The 27317-nt window shown below is 31.2% G+C and overlaps 1 protein-coding gene across 1 annotated transcript in view; it reads right to left on the reverse strand.

Annotated features, from left to right (window-relative positions):
• The window catches only part of LOC130452354 (probable multidrug resistance-associated protein lethal(2)03659), a 33975-nt gene extending 7746 nt beyond the window's left edge, over window positions 1-26229 (reverse strand). The window contains exons 1-10 of the mRNA XM_056791605.1: window positions 26150-26229; window positions 25217-25444; window positions 22112-22362; window positions 19145-19324; window positions 18738-18894; window positions 15134-16393; window positions 13233-13554; window positions 10502-10652; window positions 8352-8582; window positions 5518-6029 (exon numbers count right to left, since the gene is read on the reverse strand). Coding sequence (XP_056647583.1) covers window positions 5518-6029; window positions 8352-8582; window positions 10502-10652; window positions 13233-13554; window positions 15134-16393; window positions 18738-18894; window positions 19145-19324; window positions 22112-22362; window positions 25217-25444; window positions 26150-26229 — 3372 coding nt within the window. The remainder of the gene's footprint in view (window positions 1-5517; window positions 6030-8351; window positions 8583-10501; window positions 10653-13232; window positions 13555-15133; window positions 16394-18737; window positions 18895-19144; window positions 19325-22111; window positions 22363-25216; window positions 25445-26149) is intronic.
• Window positions 26230-27317: the final 1088 nt, after the last annotated feature.

A 27317-nucleotide genomic window follows, 5' to 3' on the forward strand; every position in this document is an offset into this window, starting at 1 on the left:
GTTAAGTTAACATAGTCTGTTGTACTATACAGAGGAGAATTCATTAATAGTTTTGTTATATACTTTCATTATTTGATGATATTGGAATTGTTTACACTAGTCAAATTTCCCATTGTTAATTGTTCAAAAATAATTTTATCTGTTGTTAAATGTACCCATGATGTGTCTGCTTGCTCGACCTTAATAATACCCATCATTCTTGATTTAGCTATATTATATTGGTTTTTATAATTTTGTCTTGTGACACACTACTAAATATTTTCAATTTAGTCTTGTATACAAAAAGGATGTTCTTGATTTCAGGTCTCGTCTGTTTTAAAATTTGACGTTTCGACTTTTCTTTAAGGGTTTATCAATATCATTTTGTGATAAAGACTTAAAGAAAAGTCGAAACGTCAAATCTCATCTTCTCCAAAAAATTATAAAAAATACTTCTTTTAAAACAGAAGATCAAGAACATTAAGATGCATTACTATGAATAAATACATTAGATACATGAAAACCGAATACATACATTTTTGTGTTGATTATTATTGATACATTATACGGTTATTAGATTATATTATTTTTAATGGATTATTAGGTGTATCCATGTAGTATGTGATGGAATAAATAATTCTACACTACTATCTAAAGACGAGGGGTGGCTCATTCCCAATGGCTAACAATCCGAAACTTTTAAGGACAATCTTAAGATAAAAAAATGAATTTTTCAATCGATTCTTCATCAAACAGTGAGTAAAACGATATTCTACGATATGCAGTTCACTCAGAAATGTTTGATTATGTTTTAATATCTTCCATAATTAGTTTCAATGAATAATTACAATTTATGATAATTTTCTTTAGAATGTTTCTTTATGTCGGTTTTCTTGGCATGTACAACGATCTAAAAATCTACAAATCTCCTAGACCATAAATTTTATCCGGTTTAAAAAGAGAGTACCTTTTTGTTAAAAAATCGATCGAAAAATCCATTTTTGCTATGTTTAGATTGTACAATTTCTTCCTGTAAAAGCTGCGGAGCCTTAATCTTAATCTGATTTCTCAATTTCAAAAGTTTATTACTCAGAAACGACGGGTCGTCATTTACTCACCCCCGAATTTTTTGCATCAAGTTCCGTATTCTATATTTTGATTGTTAATATTTCTGAATATAGAATAATAAGTTATCTAATTATAATAAAATTATTAAAAGTTCTCGTAATACATTTTGATTATTCAAGAGAGAATGGTGGTTAAAATGAGAAAACGATGACAATTTTATCTATAAGTTTATAAGCTACGGGAATATCCGTGACATTTCCATACAATTACTCAATTTCGTAGAGCATTGAGGAGAGACTAACTGTTTCTTTGACCAACCATTTTTTTGAACAAACACTCATATTCCCAAATTTTTTAGATAAAAAAATTTTAGTTGGATGAAAGGGTTTTCAATTAATTTAGGTCATCCGTCGATTAAATAAGCATATATACTGTCAAGTAACAAAATTTTCTGTCAAAAAAGTACTGTTACACAGTGAACCGATATACCCAGTGAATCATTTGATATTTCTCGCTTCCATTTCTCTTGAAGACTCAATTAGTTTGTCCTGAAATTGCGAGTTTTTTATGGCACTTAGTTAGTTGATTACTTTAGTGGAAGAAAACGGTCAAGCGACAGGTATGAATCGTCTGAAATTATTTCGTTTTCTATTTATATCTGATATGGCGGATTTAATAGTGAACCAGTACACACTGAATAGGTGAGTACCACTTTATATAATCTCTTTTTCCTTTTTATTTTTCGGCAAAAATTCCGAAGACCAAATGAGAGAGGCGCTTGATCTAACATTTCATGGTTTAAGAGAAGCAGAAAAAGAGGAACAAAGAGGAAAAAGAGGCGCTAGTTTTGAAAGCAACAGAGCAGAGACTAGGAAATGCAATTGAATAAACACTAAATTATTAAATAAATACAGTTTTCACGTCAGAACAGGAATCATCCTTAATTGATTAGGTGGTTCGATGCACGTACACGTTTTATGAGCAACAAACTTAGATTGCAGAAAGATATCCTGCGAAACGACCGAGAATAATGATATAATAACACCTATTTTTTGGTCAAAGAACAAATTTGGCTGAGATCTTTTAGTACTAGATATTTTATTGAGGTCACCTGAACTTCGTTTGATAGTGCTATTGAGGATGCATTTATTGACAATTTGCTTAACATGATGAAGAGGCATCCATCTTTTGCTGACGCAACTCGTATATTCAATCTCGACGAGAATTCCACGACAACGCTGCAACGCCCTAAATCATGTATTTTGAGTACGATATTTTATTAGTTTAACTGTTTAAAGGTGTACGTGCTAACTGTTTCAGTGTGTTCACAGTACAAGTGTAGTAGACAGTGAAATTATTAAATTATATGTGTTTCGTGTTGAATGAGGTGTTGCGTTAATTCTAATAAAACAATTTGTTAACAAATCGTTTGCAGGAGATTTTATTTGAAAAATGTGACAGATATGCCAATACTAGTGTTTCACTACATATTTTTGTCACTAATTGTGTTCCATATGACATGTTTGAAGAACATAACCTCAGAGTAGAATTCTGTGAAAACACAATGGTAAGGAGAGGTGGATATCCCTATTTTTCAAGTCAAAATTTCTGATGAAACAGATTAGTAAGATATATCTGGTCGTTATTTAAAAAAATATATATAAATAAGTTATTTTAGATTAACGGTTCAGCCTGAATACTTTTAATCGATAAACGAAAATTCTATTTTCTATGGGCAAAGACTTTTTACGCGTAACTTGAGACGCTGTAGCAGCGTTGTTTTAAGTGACACGATGGTAATGTGTTTGCGCCATTATAATTTCAGTGACAACGGCACAAATTGATAAAAATTACTTGAAGCGTATACTGTGTGATGAAGCCAAATGGAATGGTATTATCCCGGTTATTGTACGAGAGTTGCTGAAAAGTTTTCGACCTAACAAAGAAACATCTCCAAAGAATGAAGTGACACCATTTATATTTGATTCTATAGTTGTTTGTTTCCATGTTTGTCTACCCTGTGCAATGTTATCGGTATGATGAAGTCTCATATTTATTAAGGGTTTTGTTTGGTCTAGTTGGAGATCTACCTCTTGGGCGTTTGCCTTCTACTTCCCCTTCCTGATCTTCTAGATATATCTCCCAGGTACTGCAGATAGATACATGCGGTTTATTCTGGTTAGCAGCCTAGTACGTGGACCCATTTCTAGTAATACGTTGGTTCGGTGTTCTGTTCATGATAATTGTAAGAGTAGCCTATAAACCCAAATACCGAAAGCGGCGTATTTCCCTTTCGCATTTCTCAGTGTTGGTCATTAAGGAACCAGGATAGTTAAAATTGTTTACCACTTCGTAGCCTGCAATTTCTGATGTTTGTGGTTCACATACTCCAATCTCTCTAACCTTTCCAAATAATAGTTGCCGTCTTATCATAATAATTATTATATATTATATTATTCTATATTTGTTCAGGTACGCCATAACGTCTCGTCTGAAGAGAATATCCCGCCTGCAAGTGAAACTTCAAGAGAAGGAATGGACAAGAGTGGATGGTAATGAATGAATAGGACGTATCAGCTTTCAAAATCAAAAACAGTTCGATCGTTCTTTCCATTTCCCGAAAATTTTTGACAACGACTTACTTATACGATAGTTAAACAGAAACTAAGTGTCGGAAATAGCTAAATTTTCCCTTAATACATGCGCAAATATGTTTCCCAATTTAATTTATATCGGTGAGTGCAGACATCTGCAGGTCAAGGTGTGAGCTTGTGATACATCAGTTCATTTTCCATTCAAGAACTTTTTCATTTTGAGCCCTATTGGAAAAAGTAACAAAATAATTGTATATATTAACCAAATTTGTAACAAAAAAATTATATTTTGAAAATCCCGTGATCTAATTTTTTTTACAGAGGTCTACATAAATCAGGAAATGTTCTTGAAAAATCGGCATAAGTCCGGCAGAGCTAATAAGTCTGACAACGCAGTCAGAAAAATGAAGCATGTTCGTACTTCAGATAGTTTTGTCTGTGTCATATCCAACTCGCCGCTACCAAATCGTTCAAGAGTTCTGCAGTGTAGCTAACGGCAGCTATATGCTGAAACGCACGTTTTCCGTCCGCGTCTCATCTACGCATTTCACCTTATTGCTCATTTGGAGAATGAATAGGCAGACGAGAATTCGTGGCCTGCACGGTCCTATGACCTGACACCCTGTGATTTTTTCTGTGGGGCCCTTTCAAGGACGACGTTTTTGCAATAGGACTACGCACCTTTCGCGACCTCCGAACTACAATTGAAGAAGAATTTGATACTCCTCGCGGATAGCTTGATATGCTTCGCCAGACCTGCCTCTTTATTTAGAAACGTTGCCGTAAATGCATTGATGAAGATTAGCATCAATCTGAACGGTTACAGTTACCCTTTTCCGCATCCCTCTTGTAATTTCTTTTAATAAATTCGTTTCGACGCTGCATTTTTTCTCTTAAAACAAATTTGTTGCCTGACGTATGCTGACCTCTGTGTATATACAGAGGGATTCATGCTGCTTAAAGCCAATTTTAAATTTGTAGTGTTTGAGAATTTCTATGAATATATACATCGTTATAACTATCAATAGCACTATAATTCAAAGAGGACCAAGATATTGATCGCAGTCTTGTAAGCTGTGACATCAGTTATCCAGTTTCTAACTCTCAACACTGCGAAAATCGTTTAAATTCAGTCAATGGGTTTTTGATCGTCAAAATTTTTGTTATTTCAGCGATTCTAAAAGAAAGGCTTTTTCACTGGATTTAGAACGATGACATTCAGAAGTACCTCTTATTAAGTGAAATTTAGCTTCAACTTGAATGAACACACAGAATTGACTGTAATTAGTAATCAATTAAACTACTCTTTGTCAGTTTTTAAGCGCTATTTTTATAAGAAAATTATTTCCTCTTAGGGAGCATATATAGCAGAGCATTATTGATTGAATAAACCAAAATCTAATTTTTTCCAAATAATGAAATTTTATTTGAAGATGCTAAAGATCAACACAAAAATTTGGTAATCCACGATAATGGCATACTTTTTATTTGAAATTATAGATCTCTCAGGAACCACTCAAGCTGAAACTCTTTGAAGCCACATATAACATAGATTTAGTTCCTTAGAGAAGCTATAGCAAATACAATTATCAATGAAGTCTTTGCAAAATAATTGCTCACAAAATTGATTCTATTTATAAATATATATAAATATATAAATTTCATACACCAATTATCATGAGAATTCTCAAGAAATAATGAGGACAAACATATTTTCTTTTTCAAGTAAACGTGCTATAGTCTCTCGCTCCCAAAATGCAATAACGTTTTTTACATGTTTATTGCATATCAAGAAAATATCATCAATTAATGTTTAGGAAAAAAATGATATATTCTTTTAGATAATACATACAGTAAGAACAAAAAATTTACTCACCTCATCAGAATACTCATCGAAAGGATCTAGATTTTTCCTTAATGTACCTGAAAATAATATGGGCTCTTGAGGAATGATAGATATTTTTGATCTCAACTTTTCTAATTTAATAACACCCGTATCTATATTATCGATTAAGATTTTTCCATCTATATGAGCTAATCGGAAAAGTGCTTGAATTATACTTGATTTTCCCGCTCCAGTTCTTCCTACAATGCCAACTTTTTCTGATGATTTGACATCAAAATTCAGATTATTGAGTACACAAGACTCATCAGGTGCATATTTGAGGAAAACGTTCTCGAATTTAATTTGACCTCTTTCAGGCCAATACTTCCGCGGATCAATTCTGAGGGAATCTTGCTCAGTGGGAAGGTCAGCATATTCTTGTACTCTTTCCACTGACGTCATTTGGTTTTCCAATTCGCTCCATTGTCTGATCCCCCATTGAAATAAACCTGCCAAGGTTATAGCTTGTGTCAAAGATAGACCAACATTGCCTCCAAATGTTTCTGAAAAAAAATTATTGTTTCTATGCTTATACACATTATTAGTTAATCGATTAATCTATATTTGTATGTACGAGTATAATAGAAAGAATTGGATTTTTACTTGGTTTATGTTCAATATAAGATTGAATTTTTTAGGTCAACATTAAGTGTAAACTGTGGATATGTACCTATGTATCATTTACACTGCGAACCAAAAGATCTATTGTTGATTGTTAGAAACTTTCTGCCCTGATTTCCACGAACATTTAAATTAACCGTTTCTGGTCATTTTTATTTTATCTATACGCGATACCGCCGATTCCAGTGTTTTACTGCATAGGTACTCGTATGTCTAACTGAAATTATGTCATTATTATCATGGCAATTTTGAATTAACGCTTTTAATAACGTTTGAAGATTTAAATTTGATTTTTTGTTTGTTTTTAACAAATATTGTCAGAAAATATCTTCAATTAGAGTATTCAGGATTTTAAAATAATTAGTCAGATAAATAATAGTAACAAGAAGAATGAACAGAAATACCATTTTTGAATATTATAGTGAAAATATTCCAGAGATTCCAATAGAAATCATTGATAAAATGTGTATACAGTTTCAAAAGGAAACTCAAACTCAAATAGAAAAACGTACTCGAGAGAAGGAGATTTCAGAAAACGTAGATTGATCTTATATGAGGTGAATACTATTACATTGGACACCGCATATACAGTGAGGTTCTAATTATTTTTTTATGTTGTTGAAATTATTTTCCTCCCTAGTATGTAATTTCGAATGATGTTGCGGGTTGAGGATTGAAAATAGAACCGACCAAAAGCTTTTAAAATACTAACGTTTCGATCTTTTATTTCATCTCTATCAGGACTAAGATATATGGTAGATTTCAACTTAAACGTTGATGAAGATAAACAAGTAAACAAAAAATTGGGAAATTAGAAGTAAAACAATAATCAGATAGTGTAACAATATAAATATCTATACATGTATATATAAATGAATAGGACATACTGCATCTAAGACAAACTAAATAAAATAAAAAATCAGGACATTGTTGTATAAAACACAAAAACAATGGAACAAGTTTTTGAAGAAACCAATACAATTGGAATTATTATAATTATTACTATCAGGTACTATTCAAGTCAGTGTCTGTTGACTTATAAACATTCAAAAGATGGTTATATTAAACCTCGAGATTGGTCACATCTGTAGGGTTATTATCGGTTTTATTCAGTTTTACGTATCTCATTTTCTTTAGTATATAGATAAAAATTTAGCCTCAATACTTTTGGACATTTAGTGTATCAAGAAATGGAGGACTACTGCGGCTAAGTGTATAATCTCATTTTCAAAACAAAAATCTATATCGGACTTTTTTCTAAGTAATGTATAATATAATATATTTCTAAAATAATCTAAAATAATATGTATGTAAATAAAAATGTTCTGTATATTCTGATAATTCGCCCTTCTCCGCGTTCCGACGTTAAGGTTTATAGGGAAAAAAATTTATTTCTTTGTCATTCTTTAATTGACAAGTAGCAAATTTGGATACACTTCGAAAAACTGTCAAGAGTTTCAATAAATGGTAAGAAAAGGGGATCAAACCATTCTGGAGAATTGATTAGGGGGTTATCTTACATTATTCAGAGTACCAAATTCAGTATCTATCAGTTAAAAAGTTCTGAAGGAATTAATTTTTTCCGAAATGTTTAGTCCAATTTTGAGGCCCTATTTCTTCATTACAATTCCGTGGAATAGATATTCATTATTTTATATTAACATGTTATTAATACAGTCCAGCTCTGGGATGCTGAATGGAAGAATATGTCTCTTCCTAAGAAGAAACCTCTGTTACCAATTTAGTCACCATTAATTCTCAATATGAACTGATCATAATCACATTTTAAAAATCAATTTAATTTTATATTTCACATTTTTCTCATAGTTTTGAATTTGCGATGGTAATTGATGCAAAGGTAATTTTATATATTTCATATATATATATATATATATATATATATATATATATATATATATATATATATATATATATATATATATTGATAATGGTGCAGAATTACGAACAATCTGTTTTATAGTTTTATATAAGGATTTAAATGAAATCCTTATTTAAGAATAAACTGTTTGACCGGCCAGATAAATTTGATTCACAATTGTGTGATGGAAATTTGAATTAACTCTATTCAAATACAAAAATTGCATCACTTGAATTCATACACATTTCCAAATTTGATGATATTCTCCACTATACTCCGTTTCATGAATATGTATTAACCAACTAGTTATTAATAGTATAAATACCTTTTTGAATAAAAAGTAAACTAATAATAATCAAAGCCATATACACGACACAATGTACATCTAACCAAAATCCAAATCCCCTACTAGCCGTTAGAAACATATAAAAAGCTGAAGTGAATTTGTCTTGTAACTTATCAAACTGCTGGACTAAGATTGCCTCTGCTCCAAAAGCTCTAATCGTTGTTATTCCTTGCAGAGTGGCTGTTAGGTGACTGTATATAGGGCTGCGAGCTGAAATGAAAAACTACAGATATAATAACATAAAACTAAATTTGCAAAAGTGTAACAAGTGTATTGGTGGTCCATTCAATTTCTCAAGTGAGAAACAATAGAAACTGAGAACATACAGGCTATTTATACCTGCAAACTGTGACAATTGCCAAAATTTTTTTCTCGTAACCATTGAACATCAATTACGACACCATCTACAATTATTTTCAGCCTGTATGTACGTCTTGTATAGACGTCTCAATAATAGTTGAATCACTCAAATGACCATTTGAATATATCGCCCAATATTTTATCACATTTTCGATATTTCTTGTTTTAGTTTTTCATAATATGGTGGCAACTAACTCAATACTCCAAACTCTGTAGAGTTTCAATGCATTGCACGGCTCTCTTTGTTTTCCATCGTGTTGCAGATGCTATATATTACGAATTATTAAACTTCTGTGTAATAATAAAATTGATAGTCAATCAATTCATTAAATATTGAGATAGTTGAAACAATATTAAACAATAAATGACAACATTTGCTCGAATTGAGCAACAATACAAACAATTGGACTTTCTATATCATCGGGAGGAGTTAATAGAGTACTATACAGAAACTTTTTCAAGTGCCTTCCCTCTTAAATATTCATTAATGTCAGGTCTTGGGATCTACGAATTTCCCTATCCATCGATTCAGCTGATTGAAAATGTGCAGCCACATCTTTGCTATGATATTTGAAGGAATATGCTCCATAAAATCCCAATATGCTATTTTCAAGAATATTAGGAATTTCTGTTCATATGGAGGTCTAAATCAAATCACACCAAATACGTTTTAGCCCAGGCACATTGCACCAAAAAACCTTTCTTGACATTCGGGGACATTCACCTAGTAATCTGTTTATCTGTTTATGTATTGAGTTCGGGATATCTGTTAAATATCCATACAAGAAATGATTTAAGGAAACTTCCGAAATCCTATGGTTGAAATAAATACCTTAAATTGTGTAGAGCAGTAATTCTCTCTCTTCATTGAATGCGTGAATTTCACTAACTGATATTACAATGCTCACAAATTATAAAAAGGATATGTGCAATTGTTACTTTCTGGAAAATATTTCAAATATCAATATTTGCAGAAACATTAATGCTGAAGCAACAATCTTTTACCAACATCAACTTATTGATTTTTTTGCAAGGAACTAATGAATCTATTGAAATGATATGTAGAAGCATAGGGTTAAATCAAGACTAGCCTTCTTAATAGCCATCGTTCGCAACGAATGAGCCAATGAAAGAAGAATATATTAAAAATTTTCACGTTGTGTATTTGAACTACAGAATCCAATTCAAAAAGTGTTGTATGTTTGTGAGTCATGCCTCCCACAGGGCGGGGAACAAATTTGGGCAGAAGAAGCCGAAATACAACGAAATATTGCGAAATAATAACCAACCGTGACTTACTTACTTAAAAAATTACTGAATAACGTAATAGGAGCAATCATATTGTAAGGAAAGTTTAAAGGAGAAAACGTTGTGATACCCCGCATCCCAATTATTCCGACTGACGTACCAATTGAGTTTAAACGACTGTAGTTTTCAGTACGGCTTGATTTCTCTATAACTATAAGCAAGTCCCAGCGGCACTCATTAAGTGTTTATGGTATTAATTTAGAAAACCGCATGGTTAATTGTATGTTACCTGTTCACCAAAGAATCGACTGTTAGGCGGTACGAAGTTTACCGTGTCAGCTTGTTTTATATTAATTTTCATTAATATAAACAGCAGATTATAAATGGAAACTTGCTTATAAGTCATTGAAACATATAAAGCCCTTCAAACTCCTAGGTGTGAGTACGATTATTATGAAGAGCTATATATATTTTATTATCATATTCATATAACATTGTAAGGAATATATAAAAACACTTACTTACAGCTTCCAGGCGTTTGATGTTTCTACTTGACACTAAAAAGGCTTGTTTAATATAATACATCATCGCTAATAAAATCAATGTTGGGAAGAGGATATAGGGATTTATGGCACCAATCACAATAATTATTGCCAAAACTATCAAGCCAATCTAAAAACCAACAAAACAAAATGAACAAATATTCAGTACCTAATATTGTGGACTATTTTTTTCTTTTTTCACTGTTTTTCTTCAGAAGAGATCACAACAAAATATTTATAAAATGTGGTTATAGATCCATTATTCTTCAGCGATAAGTCGTAGATTGTTTGGGGATTCGTTTTAGCTTTGCAACCACTCTGCACCAATACATAGAAGATGTTTTGTACAAGACTTCATGATATTGTTCGACTTCAAAACTTCATAGACTCCTCCCAAAAGAGGCTACTTTTCTGCGCTTTTTCTGTCCCCTGGGTGTTAGTAATATTTCTGCAAGACACTTAACCTCTTAATGAAATGAGCAGCAACTTATTTCCTGTTTCCATGACTTGCTTGCAGAATGTACAGTTGTCGTTCTCTGCCCTACCAAATCATCTTAAGTTAGTATTTGACGGAGCAGTGACCTGTCAGAAGCTCGACCACTAGTTTAATAGGAGTAGGTAGTTAACATGCTTCCCAATCATATTATGCATTTTTTTTTCTTTGATATAGGAACTCTTTGTGTATCTTTTGAACTTGAAAATTGTTTAATTTTACTATGACTCATCTTCGGATACATTTTCCTACATTTGATTTTATACTAAGCCGCTCCCGGCAAGTAGAACATTTCGAATGTTCATTATTGATTAACATCCACTATATAAATACGATCGATTAAGAATTGATACTTCAGCAGAGGAAGAACATACAATGGAGTAGAAGATAAGAGAAAAGTGTAAGTTTTTCAAATCGCGAAGGGCAACAAGTAGTGCTGATTGTTTTCGACCTAAAATGTAATTAAGAAACAATAAGTTTAAAGAAAATCAATCTTCAACGTCTGCTTACAATTTTTTATTACCAAAACTGTGAACGATATACAAACATATAATTGATTATTGAACTTATCCATTAAAAGTATTTTAATACTTGATAGAAAATGGAAATTTTCCATTATATATATAGCACCGTATTATATAACGAAAGGAACAGTATAGAATGAAATTCGCACTACACACTCTATCTCAAAAACAGTTTAACGCTTAAAAGGAGGTTTTCAATAAAATTTATATTACATTCTCTGCGATATATACAGTGTGTCTACTTAAGCTGGAACCATATGGGAAACTTTTTTATCAGTAGTTTTATGGAAAATAGTTATTCTTGATAAAAAGTTCTGCATGAAAGGAAGCACTTGCTGGAACCAAATTATCATACGTTCTTGTAAGGGAAGATCGTGCAAAAAATCACTTACTTGATTTTCTAATAACTGTAAGTAATGTGTGGCATTTAAGGTATTCCGAAAAGAAAAAGGTCGAACTAATTTATTTTTATATACACCATACGTTCGTTTTAAAAGAATATTGGTTCCGAGTTTTTATTACAAAGTGTGGATTACTGTTAGACCACCAGTGACAATTTTGTGATGAGACGGTTCCGTTTGAAGAACATGTTGCCTAATCGAAAAATATTATAGTTCTTGTAAAAAAACGGATCTTCATCCAGCTTTCCTTGGATCAGAGCGCAAAATTCACAACGAATAATTCCTTCGTAGTAACATATGTACAAATTGCGGTTTGTATGCATGATATTTATTATCTTTCAAAATATTTGCCACTGTATTTTCACTCACTGAAGTAGTATTGCAGATGCCACTTTTCTGAATGAAATTTTTGGGTCTTCTACGACAGAAAGCATCACTTCAGTATCTTAATTCGCAACCCGTTTTCGGCGTTTATTCTTAAATTTATTTTCTATACTTCCACTAGCCTTAAATTTATTTAAAATTTTCGTAATCTTTGAATGTCTAATGTTTCTATGCGGATGTCAATTATTAAAAATATTTGCAGCCTCTCTATGTGTTTTGTAATTGTCTCCAACAATTAATACAAGTTCTATTTTCTCTTCACGATTCAGTAAATTTGCCATTTTTATTGCAATGTTATAAACAGCAACTCAATCTGATATTCACTTCATGTCAGGGCATCCTCGATTGCATTAAATTTTAGCCCGCCAGAATAATTAATACGAAATGATTAGTAAATAATCACACAACCTGAATTTTCATAATAAATGTCTGTAATTGCATAGTTGAATATAACTTTCAATTCGAAACAACTTTACTTCATAACATTGTTCTGAATTGTAAAAAATAAAGATACTTTACCCTTGCACAAAATTAAAAATTTTTTAAAAACCTCTTGTACTGCTTTAAAAATTGATACCTGATGGCTGCATTTTAACTTTTGGACCATGCAGAACTTTTTTTCATAAAACCACTATACAAAAAACTTAAGTAGACACACTGTATAAGTCAGAAGTCAGAATACGTTGGATACGTTGTAAAGATCAGTATATATACGTGTTTCTCAAATAACAGTAACAGATAATTATACAACTGTCAAATTACAGTCAGAACGATGAACATAATGTCATTTCTCTGCAATGCAATTTGTATGACTTACTTGAAGTTGTATATTACTTACACTTATCAAGATAAGGTTTCTACAAGTTGTTAACTATGTAAGGCAAATATTGAGTTTAGGAATTACTTACGCCTAGTGTATCAAGCATGCACGTCGGTAATGTTTCATCCAAAGATCCAATATCTTTCGAAAACCTATTCAATATCCTTCCAGATGGATTCGAATTATGAAAAGACATCGGAGAATGAATTACTTTCGTAAACATAGTGCTGTGTAATCTGATAGAAGCTTTTATGCAATAATTGAAGAAAGCTATAGATCTAATTATTGAGAATATCACTGTAAAAACTATCAACGAAATATATATGAACAATGATATTTCAATGCTGAGTAATCGATTCCAAAATTCATGTTTAATTTTTTCTTCCGCTCTAGATTGTTCAGTATTAACCCTACAATAGGAAAAAAAATATTATTCTCTATTGAAATAAATATACAAGAGGTATAAGGGAGTATTGGGCATAGAAATTTGCGTTTTATGTACATACTGTGCATACAGTCCTGAAATGAATTCAAGTCACGAGAGAAAGAGTTTTCTGGAAAGTGTCTGAATCAACAAAGTAATTTTTTCTGTAATCATCTTTATTTTTCAACATATTTAAGTATATACAAATCTTTTTCCTGAAAATTGGCGTATGCGTATGTAATAAAGCGCAAGTGAAACTTTGCGGTTAGTAAACAGGAAATAGTCTCTGTAGGCCAGATTTGGTGAATATTTGGATAGTCAATCAAGTACAATTTGTGGAGTTTAAGCCGCAGCGATCCCGAAGTGAGATAGTACTTTGTCTCGATAGAAAAGTACTTTTTTTTCTTTAAATACGGTTACTTCTTCACAATTTGTCTTTTACACTACCAAGCAATCTTTGCCTTTTTAGAGCAGCTTCGTCTTGTACAATCCACCGCCATAACTTCCTTTTTGTATAAGAAGTGTGTTTTCATCTGCAAATGTATGCAAAAATCTGGTTCATTTTGCTTACACGACCTCAATAAGGCCAGAAAAATGTGAGTTTGAATGGGCTTCTGGTCAAAGTGAGCAAACGCGGTACCCAATGCACGGGTAGCTTACGTATGTCTAATTTTTCAGTCAGTATATATGACAAATAAGTTCTTATTTTCCCGATACTACCTTCTATCTCTAAACTAAACCTAATCCACCCAATTTAGCTGACCAAAAATTTTGTGGCCGTGAATGATGATACAGAATCTCTTTAAACTCCTTTTCCATTTGCATATGCGAATTGCCTTACAATAACAAATATTTTCGAAACTGATTTCTTTTCTCATTTTCAGAAAAGTCTTCACAGCGACTCATTTAAACGATTGTCAAACAGAAACTTGTCTTTCAAAATAACTGAAGTTCTATTACTAACCTCACAACGCATGCGCAAATATATTTCTCAAATTGTATTGATAAGTGCTGACATTCAGGTTGAGATCGGAAACTTTTGATACAACCTTCGTACGTAATGTATTTTTTTGTTGATCAATTCATATCTAACAATTTCTACAAAATAATGTTGCAGAGTCAAATTAATGCAGAAAAGTACATGCTTAGAGATTTGTTGAAAACGTGTACAGGGGTGTTTAAAATGATAAAGATCGTTATTTAGGAAGAAAAACCGATAATAGGATTCAAATCATGGGTTCAATCGTCGTGAATTTAGAAGCATTTATGCGGTGCATATATGGAAGAGGTTTCCAGCCAATGTGCCAACTTAGGTCAAATGTTAAATCATAGAAAATACAACTCGCTAATGGTCGACGACTTCCACCAGTAGTTTCTTCTAGTTTTAATTTAAGTACGCAATTTAAATATGAGATTAATAAGATAAACACTTTAGTAGTTTCATAGTTCCGCTTCTCATTTTTTATCAACTTATTGTATTGAATTGACAATTTTTGCTAAATGACATTAGAGGGATTATGAAACTTAAGAAGTTAATGCTCAAAATATTCACATAATATACTAACCATATTGTTAAGAAGACATCGGTTAAACTAGAAAAAACTTGTGCAGCAATGAAAGCGCATAACAACGCCAAAGTTTTCGTCCAATGTCCGCCTGCTCTGAAATAACTTGTATAAACTCTGCTGGAAATTGCTCCAGTAGCTCTTTCTTCTTTCGAAATCTGAATAACTTGCGGTTCAGTTTCTTGTGTTTGTAAAGAGTGATCTCTTTTTTCTTCCATTTTCGCAGTTTCCAGTAATTTGATGAATGTTCTGTCACTAGCTTTCATAATATGATACGTACTTGGTGATCTAAGTGTCCCCTCTTCTAATAAATAAATATAATTGGTGGAATGTAGGTATTGCACTTGATGCGTTACTAACACAACACATTTATTCCTCAAATATCCGTTGATACAATTATTGAATAATTGCTTGCCTACTGCACTATCAACTGCCGACAACGGATCGTCAAGCAGATAAATATCTGCATCTTTGTATACTGCTCTTGCTAAGTTTAATCGAGCTTTTTGTCCCCCGCTTAAATTACAGCCTCTTTCTCCAACAAAAGTGTTATCTCCATAGGGTAGGTATACGAAGTCTCTTTCTAGAGCACATACCCTAATGACCTCTTCGTATTTTATTCGATCAAAAGGCTGTCCAAAGAGTATATTTTGCTTTATACTTCCACCAAATATCCAGGGTTCTTGTGATGCATACGACATAGTTCCATTTACTTTAACTGTACCTCGATAAGGTATAATCTCTCTCAAAATAACTTGAAGGAGCGTTGACTTGCCTCCACCTACTGGTCCAACTAGAGCAACTAGTTGATTGGAAGTGGCTTCAAAGTTTACATCTTTCAGTAAATGCTCTGTTGATGAAAGCTCCCATTTCACAGCAGCGTTTTTAATCAGAATTCCCACATCACCCTCTCCCTTACTGGCTTCTGCATCTTCCATAACATCATTTATTATATTTTTTATTGCATCTTGATCATTATTTGCATCAACTTCTTCGTGTAATAGAAATGACTGAATCCTTGATATGGAAACCCTAGCTTCTGCTACTTGTATAACGGCTTGAGGAAACAATAAAATGACAGAATTCCTTAAAAACCCATAGAATGATGCTACAGTGAATACATAATAAGCATTTAAAGTGTTGCCAGAGAGTACGTAAGTTAATACACACAATAACATGGAAAGTCGTCCTAAAGTCATACTTAAAGCCAACATAATTGCGCGCACTGACGAAATCAGCCTTATTTGTTCGATTTCTCTCCTGGAACAGATAACGATGATTGAAATTGATTTCTAATATCAATTGGTCATAATTGATTTTTCCAAGCCTCCGTTACTTGAACAAATCAATTAATCATTTTAGAATTTATTATGAAATAAAGCGCTTCCGTAACAACTTCATAAATAAGAATGTGTTGCTTCAATATTCGACTGACGAGTTGTATGTCAAAGCCCTTGACCAATCCTTCAAAACTTAAGTAATGAGTTAGTTTTTTAATAATTCATTCAATAACGTACTGTAAGAGGGAGCGTTACTTATAAAGTCCCTTATGATTAAGATACTGTCTACATAATTTTCTCATTTCATTGAAATCCACGTACAATCATATTATAAAAAGGTATGAATCTCATAAATATTTCATATGGAGCTGGAAATTTCCTCTTTGGAAAATTATATATTCAAGTATTCACATAGATTCAAATTGGATATGGATTTATTGTTTTTTAAAATATTCTTCATTGAGATCAAAATGTATGAAAATGTTAACATCACAATCAATTTTTGATTTACTGGAATAAGAAGAAACCATTGGGTGTCAAAATAAAAACTCATCGCACAATAATTGTCGCGATTTGATTCAATTTTTTGAGCAAAATGTATGTTTCAAGTATCTGTTAACAACTCAAAAGCGCAACGAATAGTAACAAGGAACTTTAAATGCTTTTGATTGCCTCATAAATTCAATGTTGGAAAAATTAATGGCAGATCATAGTGTGAAAAGAGAAAGGTAATACCAAGTTAAATAAGAGTAATGAAGTTGTCAGTATTGATTCAACAGCAGATTGATGATTCATGCAAACAGAATAATATTCCTACCATGGAAATTTTTCATCGAAAATTATATAAATTTCTGAGAATAATTATGAATCTAAAGGTAATTACTGTAACTATTTGAGAACAGTTATACGTTCGTGAAAGTTGCCTACTGAGATGGATTTATATATCTTTCAAATGTTTCGCATGAAATTGAGGAAGAGAACATTTGAGTCATATTTGCTCAGTGAACTAGGATTTCAAAGCAAATTTTCAGTTAACGTTTGTGCTGGTAATAATTAAACTGAAGCATGTTTTATATATGTTACACATTTAGATAATAAAACATTCTCAAATGAAAACATACAATATTTTTTTAACTAAATTACATATTGAAGTATGAATTTCAATATTTATTTCAAGTGTTGAAGCTTCCTTTTTTTGGTAGAACTGATTCGAAAGAATTGAGAGATCAAGGACTTGGAATTACTTCCCAAATTAACGAAAGCGTAATCAACGTATTTCCTTTTTTTTAAAAAACTAGAATTCCAACTATCATTAAATGAGAATTGAAAGAAGCAATCCTATTCTTACTTAATAAATGTCAATATATGATTCAAATTCTACGTTTTTTGTTAATCGTGTACTATGCCAAAAATTTTAATTTCCACCCTTCGATATAGTCCAATAAAAGAAAAATTGTTCCACTTCTGTAAACCACTGATATATCACCCATATGACTTCATTATCTGAAGAGAGTCATTTACAACACAAGTGTGGTTTTAATTTTCAAAACAACCGGTAACCGTTGTTGGTTAAATATAGTCAATGCTTAAATAATTCGAAGCCTTTATGATCCATTGCACCGGGTATATTATCTGTTAACAGACAACCTTTGCGCAACTTCCTTGGAGGTTTTCTTTTATTGACGCATGTAATTTTGAAACTAAATTGACATAATTAAACTTCGCAAACTTGTCAAAGACTGACGGCAATGTACTAATTTGATGAAAATATCTAATTATCCTGATTAGATTCGCTAGGATTCATAAATTTATTTTTGTATCCATTGATCTAGAGTAAAGAAGAAAAGCGAAGTACGTAAGCGCGCAGCTCTGATGTAACCATCAACACATCTGTACACATTAAAGACGGACTGAAAATAGCAATTTGGAGTAAAAATATAAAATAAAGTTTGAAAACCCTAAGAAACATACTTTTTGGGATAATTATGATAAATAGGAAAATATTAATTATAGTTAATTTGAAAGACAATTCACGAACACTGACAAACATGCTTTTAGATTCAATTATACTAAAAAGTAAAAAATTAATTATATTTAAAGAAAAAACTAAAAAATAAAGTTTGGATTTTGTTCCACAACGATATTCAAGTCGAGATGATTAGAACATTGCATTGAATGTAGTCTTGTTGACTCAAAAAAAATAATTTTAAATATCCTTTTTACAATAATAATATCGATGAATTCATCAATTCGCTTATAGACACTGCAATTGAGACATCGTAATTAAATCACGTAAGTAAATATGATACTCGACTAAGACTTACCTTCTAACAGACTCTACTAATTTAGTAAAAGGTTTTTCCCATGTGTACATTTTAATTACTTGAATTCCAGCTATAATGTCGTTCATTAATCTCATCCTCTCGTCTGTACAAATTGCAGTTTTTAATCTGTATTGAGAGACTAGTTTTGCCATGTAAGCTACAGAATGTGAAATAATTGAATTAGAAGATTGTCTCAAACAATATTTAACATTTGATAATTTCATATATTTTGGAGGGGGAATCAGAGATTAGTCAATAAAATTATTTATATGTGAGAGAATTTGATGTTTTTGTCAAGTTTTATATTGAATTTGTAATTAAAAATATAGAGAAATTTGAATATATAAAATAATATAACTGACTAATTACGTTTTTTGTTTGTTATACGGTAATATTTCCAAACTTACGCTGGAAGGGCACGAACGCTAAAAGGAAAATACATCCTACTAGTCCAGTAGGTCCAACTAAAATATACAGTAAAACCATGGCTATAATAATTTCAGAAGGTGCAAGCCATAAAAGATGAATGAATTGACAACAGAAGTCGAATCTTTCAACATCATTTGACAATAAATTAACCATCTGTCCTGTAACAAATAGAATATTTTATTTGAAGGAATGTGTGTAATAAATTCATTACATATTCTCTTAAGTATGTGAGAATTATCATTATCATCATACTTAACGTACCAAATACTACAAGAAAAATGGTAACTAAATATAATTCACAATTTCTGACATTGATAATTGGAAATTGATTTGGAGATTTTGAGGTTATTGTGATACAACAATAACAATCAAAAACATTTGTGTTGTTTATTCAAATGTTTAAAATCCGGTAATTTTGATCTTTCTTATTCCTATCGACCATGAAGACCAGCAACATTGGAAACCTAGATGTTACGGGCACCATGCAGATAATCGAGAAACTCTTAAAGTCCTTTGAAAAACCTTGCTCTATCATCCAAGAACATTTGCAGCAGATTAGAGAACTAAGCAGAGCAAGTAGCTAGATCTCCTATAATCTATCCAAATATAACAAATCCAACCGATCTATCGCATACAAAGTATTATTTCAACGGCACCTTAGTGGAACGGTTTCGATTGCTTCACCATTGAGAGCATGATGAAAAGTCACTTATGTTTTAATCTAAGATGCAAAAGTTTTTTTTTCAAACGAATCCGAAACCGAGCTTACATTCCAAAAAAATAGTTCTCTATTTTTCGTGAAGAATTGAAGAATTGAAGAAATTGTTACAGTGAACAACGATTTTTATCTAAGATTTCCATGAAGACACATCGATTGGCTTGAAATCTCAATAGTAAAAACCTTAAAAAGTAAATTCTACTCGAAAAATCAATATATTTTGACTCATTCGTGATTGAAATTTTGAATTTTTGTTTCTAAAAAAGCATATTTTCAAACGATTCTTCACAAATAACCCAAAAACTTTGAATTTAATCAAAAAAACTGTTTGGAGATATAATAGAGCTTTTAAAAATGAAAATAATTTTGATTATAGACCTAATACAAACCATGTTATGATTTATTGAATGTAGAACTTATTTAGTAAACCGAAAATTTTGAAAATTGAATAGTGTAAAGCAGTCAATTTTACTAAAAAAATGTACAGAATCTTTTAGGGAGTTATAACAAAAACAAGATAGAATTCCTTTATATCATTAAAAAAAACGTTATTTCTACCCTTGAAATTTTAATATTTCCACCCTAATCAAAATAAAATGTTATTAATTTGCAAATCACTTCAATTGGATAATAATAAGGGGATCAAGGAGGTTTAATGTTTTGGAGACCTTGATTCTGAAAAATAGATTATTATTACATTAACTTTCATTAAAAATAATTTGAAGAATATGAGATTCGTTAAAACTGCTAGAGAACAAAAAATTATTTTTTCAAATATTCTAATAAAAATTTTATTCCTCTCATTGAACATTGAACACTTGAAAAAATTATTTCAAAGTATTCTTTTCAAACCACAATCTCCACAATTTTCAAAGGGGTAGTTTCCAAGGGATGAAGATATGCAAAATAATAATTCACAAATCAATCATGACAAAAATATCAATCTAAAATTAATAATATTTTAAATTCTATTTATAAGAATATAAATGTTGTTTTCAAATTTTTTTAATAAGGGAAGATGTCTTAAGGGTGATAATTTGTAAGAAAGGTACATTGCAGTTGAATACAATAAAAAGGACAATTTTAATATAAATTAAGTAAGTTAAAGTATTATAATTGATTTTGTCGATTTTATCATAAGAGGAGTTCGTTTAGGAAGACTAAAATACGTTGATTATGGTTTCACAAACATAAATAGTATACTAAAATATCATTCGATCTTTATTTTGATCCTTGAAATGTTTTTTTAACTTTTCTAAATGCTTTAACATTAATTTTATTGGATTTTGACAATAAGGGGTAGTTTTCACCCCTCACAATGAATTGCACATATTGGTATAGGGTATATTTTGAAGGGAAGGGTGAATAGAACTTAAATCCAAAATTTTACAGAAATCCATGCGTCTTCATGGAATTTTGAGGTGACACCATAATTTTACCGTTGTTCACTGGACTATAATACAGATCTCGATTGTGAACAATTTGATCGAGTAAACAAATATTTATTCGAAAAATTCGATTTATTTCAATGGCTAAAATATTTAGACACATAAATATTTGTCTAAAATGCCGCCTCGAAATATTTTCATTATCTCGCCAAAAAATGACTTGTGTAAGTTAGTTGGATAAAACAGTAAAAGGGAAGGTATATATATATATATATATATATATATATATATATATATATATATATATATATATATATATATATATATATACTACCTCAAATAAATACCAGTATTTATCGGCTACAAAAATCAATAGCCCCCAAAACAATACTTAAGCATGCATATTTCTTTCAACAGCTCTCTACGACGGTGTCTTACCTTCTACTGCCTCCGAATACGAGATTATGACATTGTTATTGTTGAAGTTGGTCCAAGGGGCGCTAATGGTGGATGGTATGAAAAAGAACCAAGGCTTCCAATATAGTGATATACTGCATGCATAAAAGTACGAATACCGATCGAAAACTTAGTCATAGATGCGAAAGGAACTAGCAGAGCTAAGTGACTGAAGCGGTTATCACAAGTAGATATACTCAAACTGACTAACAACACTTGTACTACTTGTATTCGATAAGAAAGTTTTTTTTAATAAAAATTCAAAAACAAATGTTTCTGTAAACTGATATCATTGAGTAGATAAACCAATTTGCAATTTGACTGATGTCAAGAATATTATTTAGTGTAAAGTATGGAGCAAAAATATTTATATATCTTCTTACCTACAGTAGTTACTCCGATTGCACTTTTAGTTAATTTGAGTGCCTTTCTGTACACTAGAGCACATGCTGCTATCCTAATTTTCATGCCTAGCGTTAATACCAATAACATATTTTGATGGATACAAATTACTTGTATGAATGATGAGAGAACTAACAAGCAAGCACATATATAAATATGTGATTGAACCACGTCGTCAGCTTGGGCTCGAAAATAGGAAACCAGAGTTGATATTAGAATAGGCTGAGTAATCCTGAAAGATACATATATTTCTTTAATACAATGAATTGAAAAAAAGATAATTTGAATATGAAATTTTCTATGGGATATTATTTTCAGTGCTTACTTGGGATATTAACTAATATATTATCATCACTTGGTTTTATACCAATTGCGTAAATACCAATCTTTGTACCAGAATCCTCCTTTGACATTGCAACAGGGGAAAACAGGGTTTAGTACAAGTCTGTTCTATTGTAGAAGAATGAACAAGTCTGTAGGATAGATTGAAAACTGAAAAATATTTTGGGTTTTTTACGATTTTACCGCAACTACTGGCAACATTGTATTTAAATTTCATACGAATATGTTTTGGAAGGTCATACATCCAATGAATTTGTTTTTATGCCTGACTCTCATAGAGGGCGTGAGTTACACGGTTCGTACCAAGTGAACTTAAACATCATCTTATCGTAAACCAAAAAGGTAGTCTTGCTAAAACTCGATACTGTGTACCGTTTTCGGAGTATTTTTAATTGAAAATTATGAACTAATAACCGATGCTGGTATGAAGTAATGATAAATGTATTAATTAAACAAAGAATCAAAAGATGAAAAGCTAAAAAAAGCTAATAAGATAAAATAGAAATCAATTAGAGTAGCTGTTCAAAGTGGTCTCAGTTTTCACAAGTCTATTCTTTTTTCTAAAGAATCCAATAATTTACTAATAAGGTCTATTACTACTATCTATCTATCTATCTATCCTACTAAGGTCATTAATGAGACGTTGAATTCTGTCTTTGAATTCTTGAGGTGAATTTTCCTCTGTAGCATAAACTTTTTCTTTGAGACACGACCAAACTGTGTAATCCAAGGGTTTATATCGCATGACCGAGGAGGGTAGTGAATCGGAGCTTCGGAGCTTCTGCACCTCTACCAATCCATCGATTCGGAAAATAGTTACTCAATCAATTATGACACCTTCTATGGAAGTGAGGAGGATGTGATAACATATTCATTTATTACCTAAAGTTGCTGTCAAAACATTTTCTATAAATGAGGGTTGATAATGTGATTCATTTTTGATATTTGGATTCTCATCACACCAGTAGTGTGCAGTATGGGAATTTAACATAATTTGTCGCGCGAAAGTGTACACGTCCGTAAAAAGAATACATTAAAAAAAATTTGTATTGGGGGCTGTTCTTTTTTATGATGTTTAACAAAAATCCATTCTAACTGGTAGATCGTCTGACAAGAGCTCTCGGACTTGTCTATAATGATAAAGATGTGGATTTTGCTCTTTAAGTTCCTCCAAGTACTTGAGGAAAACGTATTTGTTTGTCTTGACACATTCCTTACGCTAGCTGTTGGATTTTTATAAACTGAATTTACATTAATATTATTGGCTCTTTTTGTTCTTGGTCTACCAGAATTTATTTACGCGTAACAGCTACACTAGAATTTCCTAAACACTCGCCTAAGATTAATAACATGTTAGTATATTCAAAATTTGAGTACATTTTGACTAACAATATGTAATTTAAGTAACAAATAATAATGTTTCAGCAATGTAATTATTATTGACTCAACGTCATAACTATCAATGAATGACAGTTTTCGATGGCAAATAAATCCAAAGTGAAATAATTATGGGTTGTCAGCTATTGTATGAAACAAACAACAGTTTGAGTCCCAGAACCGCTATACATGATCATCAAATTGTTTGTTTCATACTAGGACCTCCAATAACTCAGTGCCCATATTATTTGATTTTGAAAAACAAGATCCTACACTGATTAGACTGGATTTTTGTGAAACTTTACAAGAAACGAATAGACGGAGAGTTAACTACATAAAAAATAGAAAGCCCTCAGCCCCAATTTATTTAAATGTATCCGTTTTATCATTTACGTGACAAAAAATTTTCAATTCACATAATGCTTAAAAATTAATAATAATAAATAATTAATAAATTTATCAATACTTTATACCGCCATCAGTTATTACTTCATAATTTTCAAATTCCGAATACAGTATCTAGTTTTAGCAAGAGGACCTTTTTGGTGTAAAATAAAATGATGTTCATTCAAGTTTGATTGAAATTTTGCTTAATAAATCTAATATTGAGAAATTTATGTTCAATAGCGCCCTCTATGAGAGTCAGACTTAATCTTTGAAAGTGTGTATTTTTTTTTCTTCCACGCTCTTCATCTTGAATACGGATGGCGTTACTGAGCAACCCAATATTTTTCAGTTTTCTATCTATTCTAGACACGGGACCACCCTGTACATCTTGAAATAAGAATTGACAACGAAATTTTGTCGATCAGAATAAAGGAGCATAGTAGAGCAGCAAGTTCACCGTACTTGGCTTAGGACAGCTAATAATTATAAACTACATACAGAATTCATTATTCTGTAACTGATAAGCTTCTTAAGAAGAATGAAATTGGAATATCTAATTAATATTTAGACGGACACTATACATATTACAGATCGCAATAAAACAGGCCATAAATCATCCCAGTAAAATATAAGTACATATCTCTATTTTGGCTTTACGTTTGGCCCTTCAAAACGAAATAGGTCTTTATCCAAAATCTCTAATTTTATGCATATAGATGCAATTTACAGAAGATACCTAATTTCTTTGAGATAATATAGTCAGTTCTTTTTTCCAGTAATTCCACATCATTATACTTAGACTAATTAGTACAAGTTTAGCTCTAAGCTTTTTCTAACTTCATCATATACTGGCACAAATTAGTCGCCAATTAATTCTCAACTAGTGAGTGTTAAGAAAGTATCATTGTATGTAAGTAAATATAGTTTATCAATATGAAACATTATACCTTCTAATTATTATTACAACACATGAAACTTACTTGATGGAGTCAAGAAAAAACCTTAGAAATGCGGCTGCGATAATTTCGTACTTGAAGACTGCAAACAAAGCTTTTAATAAAGATGGTCTAGGTTTTTCTAATTCTTTATTCCAAGCCGACTCTAAATTATTTCCTAGGTATTCAGACGTATGTGTTTTACTTATAATATAGGGGTTATCTTCATCTACTTCTGTTTTTAGACCTTGCCATATATAAGGTGGGAACCAACTGAAAATATATTCTCAGTATTTGTAACTATAGCGTTAATTATTTATATTAGTCCAATCATCTCAGTGAGTTCACCTCGGAATTTAGATACCCAGTTGTACCAAAACCTACTATACCTAACCGGTATAGTCCTGATCAAAACACGCCATTTAAGGTTTATCAATTTTTGATAATAATTTCCATTTGTAATCGAATATTTAATAATTTTCTACTATCGTATTTATTTGTAATAAAGTATTAGTTTATTCATTAACACTTACAATTTTATTTCAATTTTTTATTGATAACTTCTCAAATAATTTTAAAAATCGTACCATTCTATTTTGTTCAGAGTGATAACTGCACCCTAATTATCTTCTTCTTCAGTCTTGTCCCTCAACTGCAGTAGTATTTCTTATTCCATATAATATTCGATGACATTTATTTCCATTCCATGGGTTCTGAATCAAAGGATCTGTTTTCATTGACATCGGTTTGACATGGTAAAGATTTGGGAAAGCTTGTCCATTACACTGACCACAAGCTAAAGAGCACTGTAACCATGATAAACTGCTTCCTTATCACGAACCACAATCACTTTTGCAGGCGTAGAAGAGCTCCAAGTGCTGGAGCCCCAAATGATTCCCTTACAAAATTTATAATCAATAATAAACACAATTGGAATGCTAGCAAGTAGCTGCAATTGTTGAGGAAATATTTGTTAACTGGACAGGTTCATTCAGTTTCGTAGCCTTAACGTAGACTTGTGTAATACCGTCAACAGATTTTGAAGACTTAAACTCCATTCTTAAGTTACCTTTGAACCGAAAAGTTTTCTTGTTCAAATGCTACTGCAAGTTGCTCCAAATTCGGCAATTTCTCTAATGCCTTTAGAAAGTTTTCTTATCTTTTTTAAAAGAGTTTCATATAGCTTGTTAGCCTTACATTATACTCTAGCCACGTGCTTTCCGCCCTCTATATCGAATATTCGAAACAATATTTGTAGAGAATATTGTTTTTTACAATATTGATAACGAATACAAATAGTAGAAAATCCATGTGATATTTCCCAAAATATGTGAAAAATCCTTTTTTGTGGCCATTCACCTTAAATTTTAATAGACACTCACAAAACTATCATAAGCAGATTCTGAGAAAACGTTTAAAATGCAAAAAATACAAATATTCAGCTGGGTGTCTCGGAGACTTGATTTTGAATAAGATGCCTGGACTATATTGGAAACATACATTTAGAAATAATATTTATCCCTATTGACATTAAAATTATGTTATATTTTTTTTAACTTTTAAAGTGAGCTAATAGGGAAAACATTTAAAGTGGTACCAAATTACATTTCATTGAGTAGATGATAAGATCCAATATTTGCATGTAAATATCATTTTCCATAGAATCAGAATTACTGTGTGACAGTAATTATAAATTCTAGTTACACTGTAAATTCTACTATATACTATTGATAACATTATTAACAAACAGTTATCATTACATTGTGTAATATACCTAAAAAATTAAGACAAAAAAAATTGTACGTATTCTAAGGTACCATAATAAAAGTGTTAGATAGGTTTGAAGGAGACATACATATCCTCCGAGTATGAAATAGCAATATTTCAGAATATTGGTAGAGTAACAGAATACCTAAAAATTAATCCTTCTTTGTCAACAAATTTTCCAAATAAAATTATTGAAAGAAAAATTCAATTTTTACATGTGGAAACATCATGAATCTTGATCATGTTGCCAGAAATATCGTTTCTAATAGTGAAAATATTTTGGTCTATATTATCAGAAATGAGTAAAATACGTGTCCAAAGGAGTTTTCTTCACTCATTTGTCAAATATTAGGAAAATAAAAGAAGAAAGATTCGTTGC

Source organism: Diorhabda sublineata, chromosome 1, assembly GCF_026230105.1.
Source record: "Diorhabda sublineata isolate icDioSubl1.1 chromosome 1, icDioSubl1.1, whole genome shotgun sequence".
Lineage (NCBI taxonomy): Eukaryota > Metazoa > Arthropoda > Insecta > Coleoptera > Chrysomelidae > Diorhabda > Diorhabda sublineata.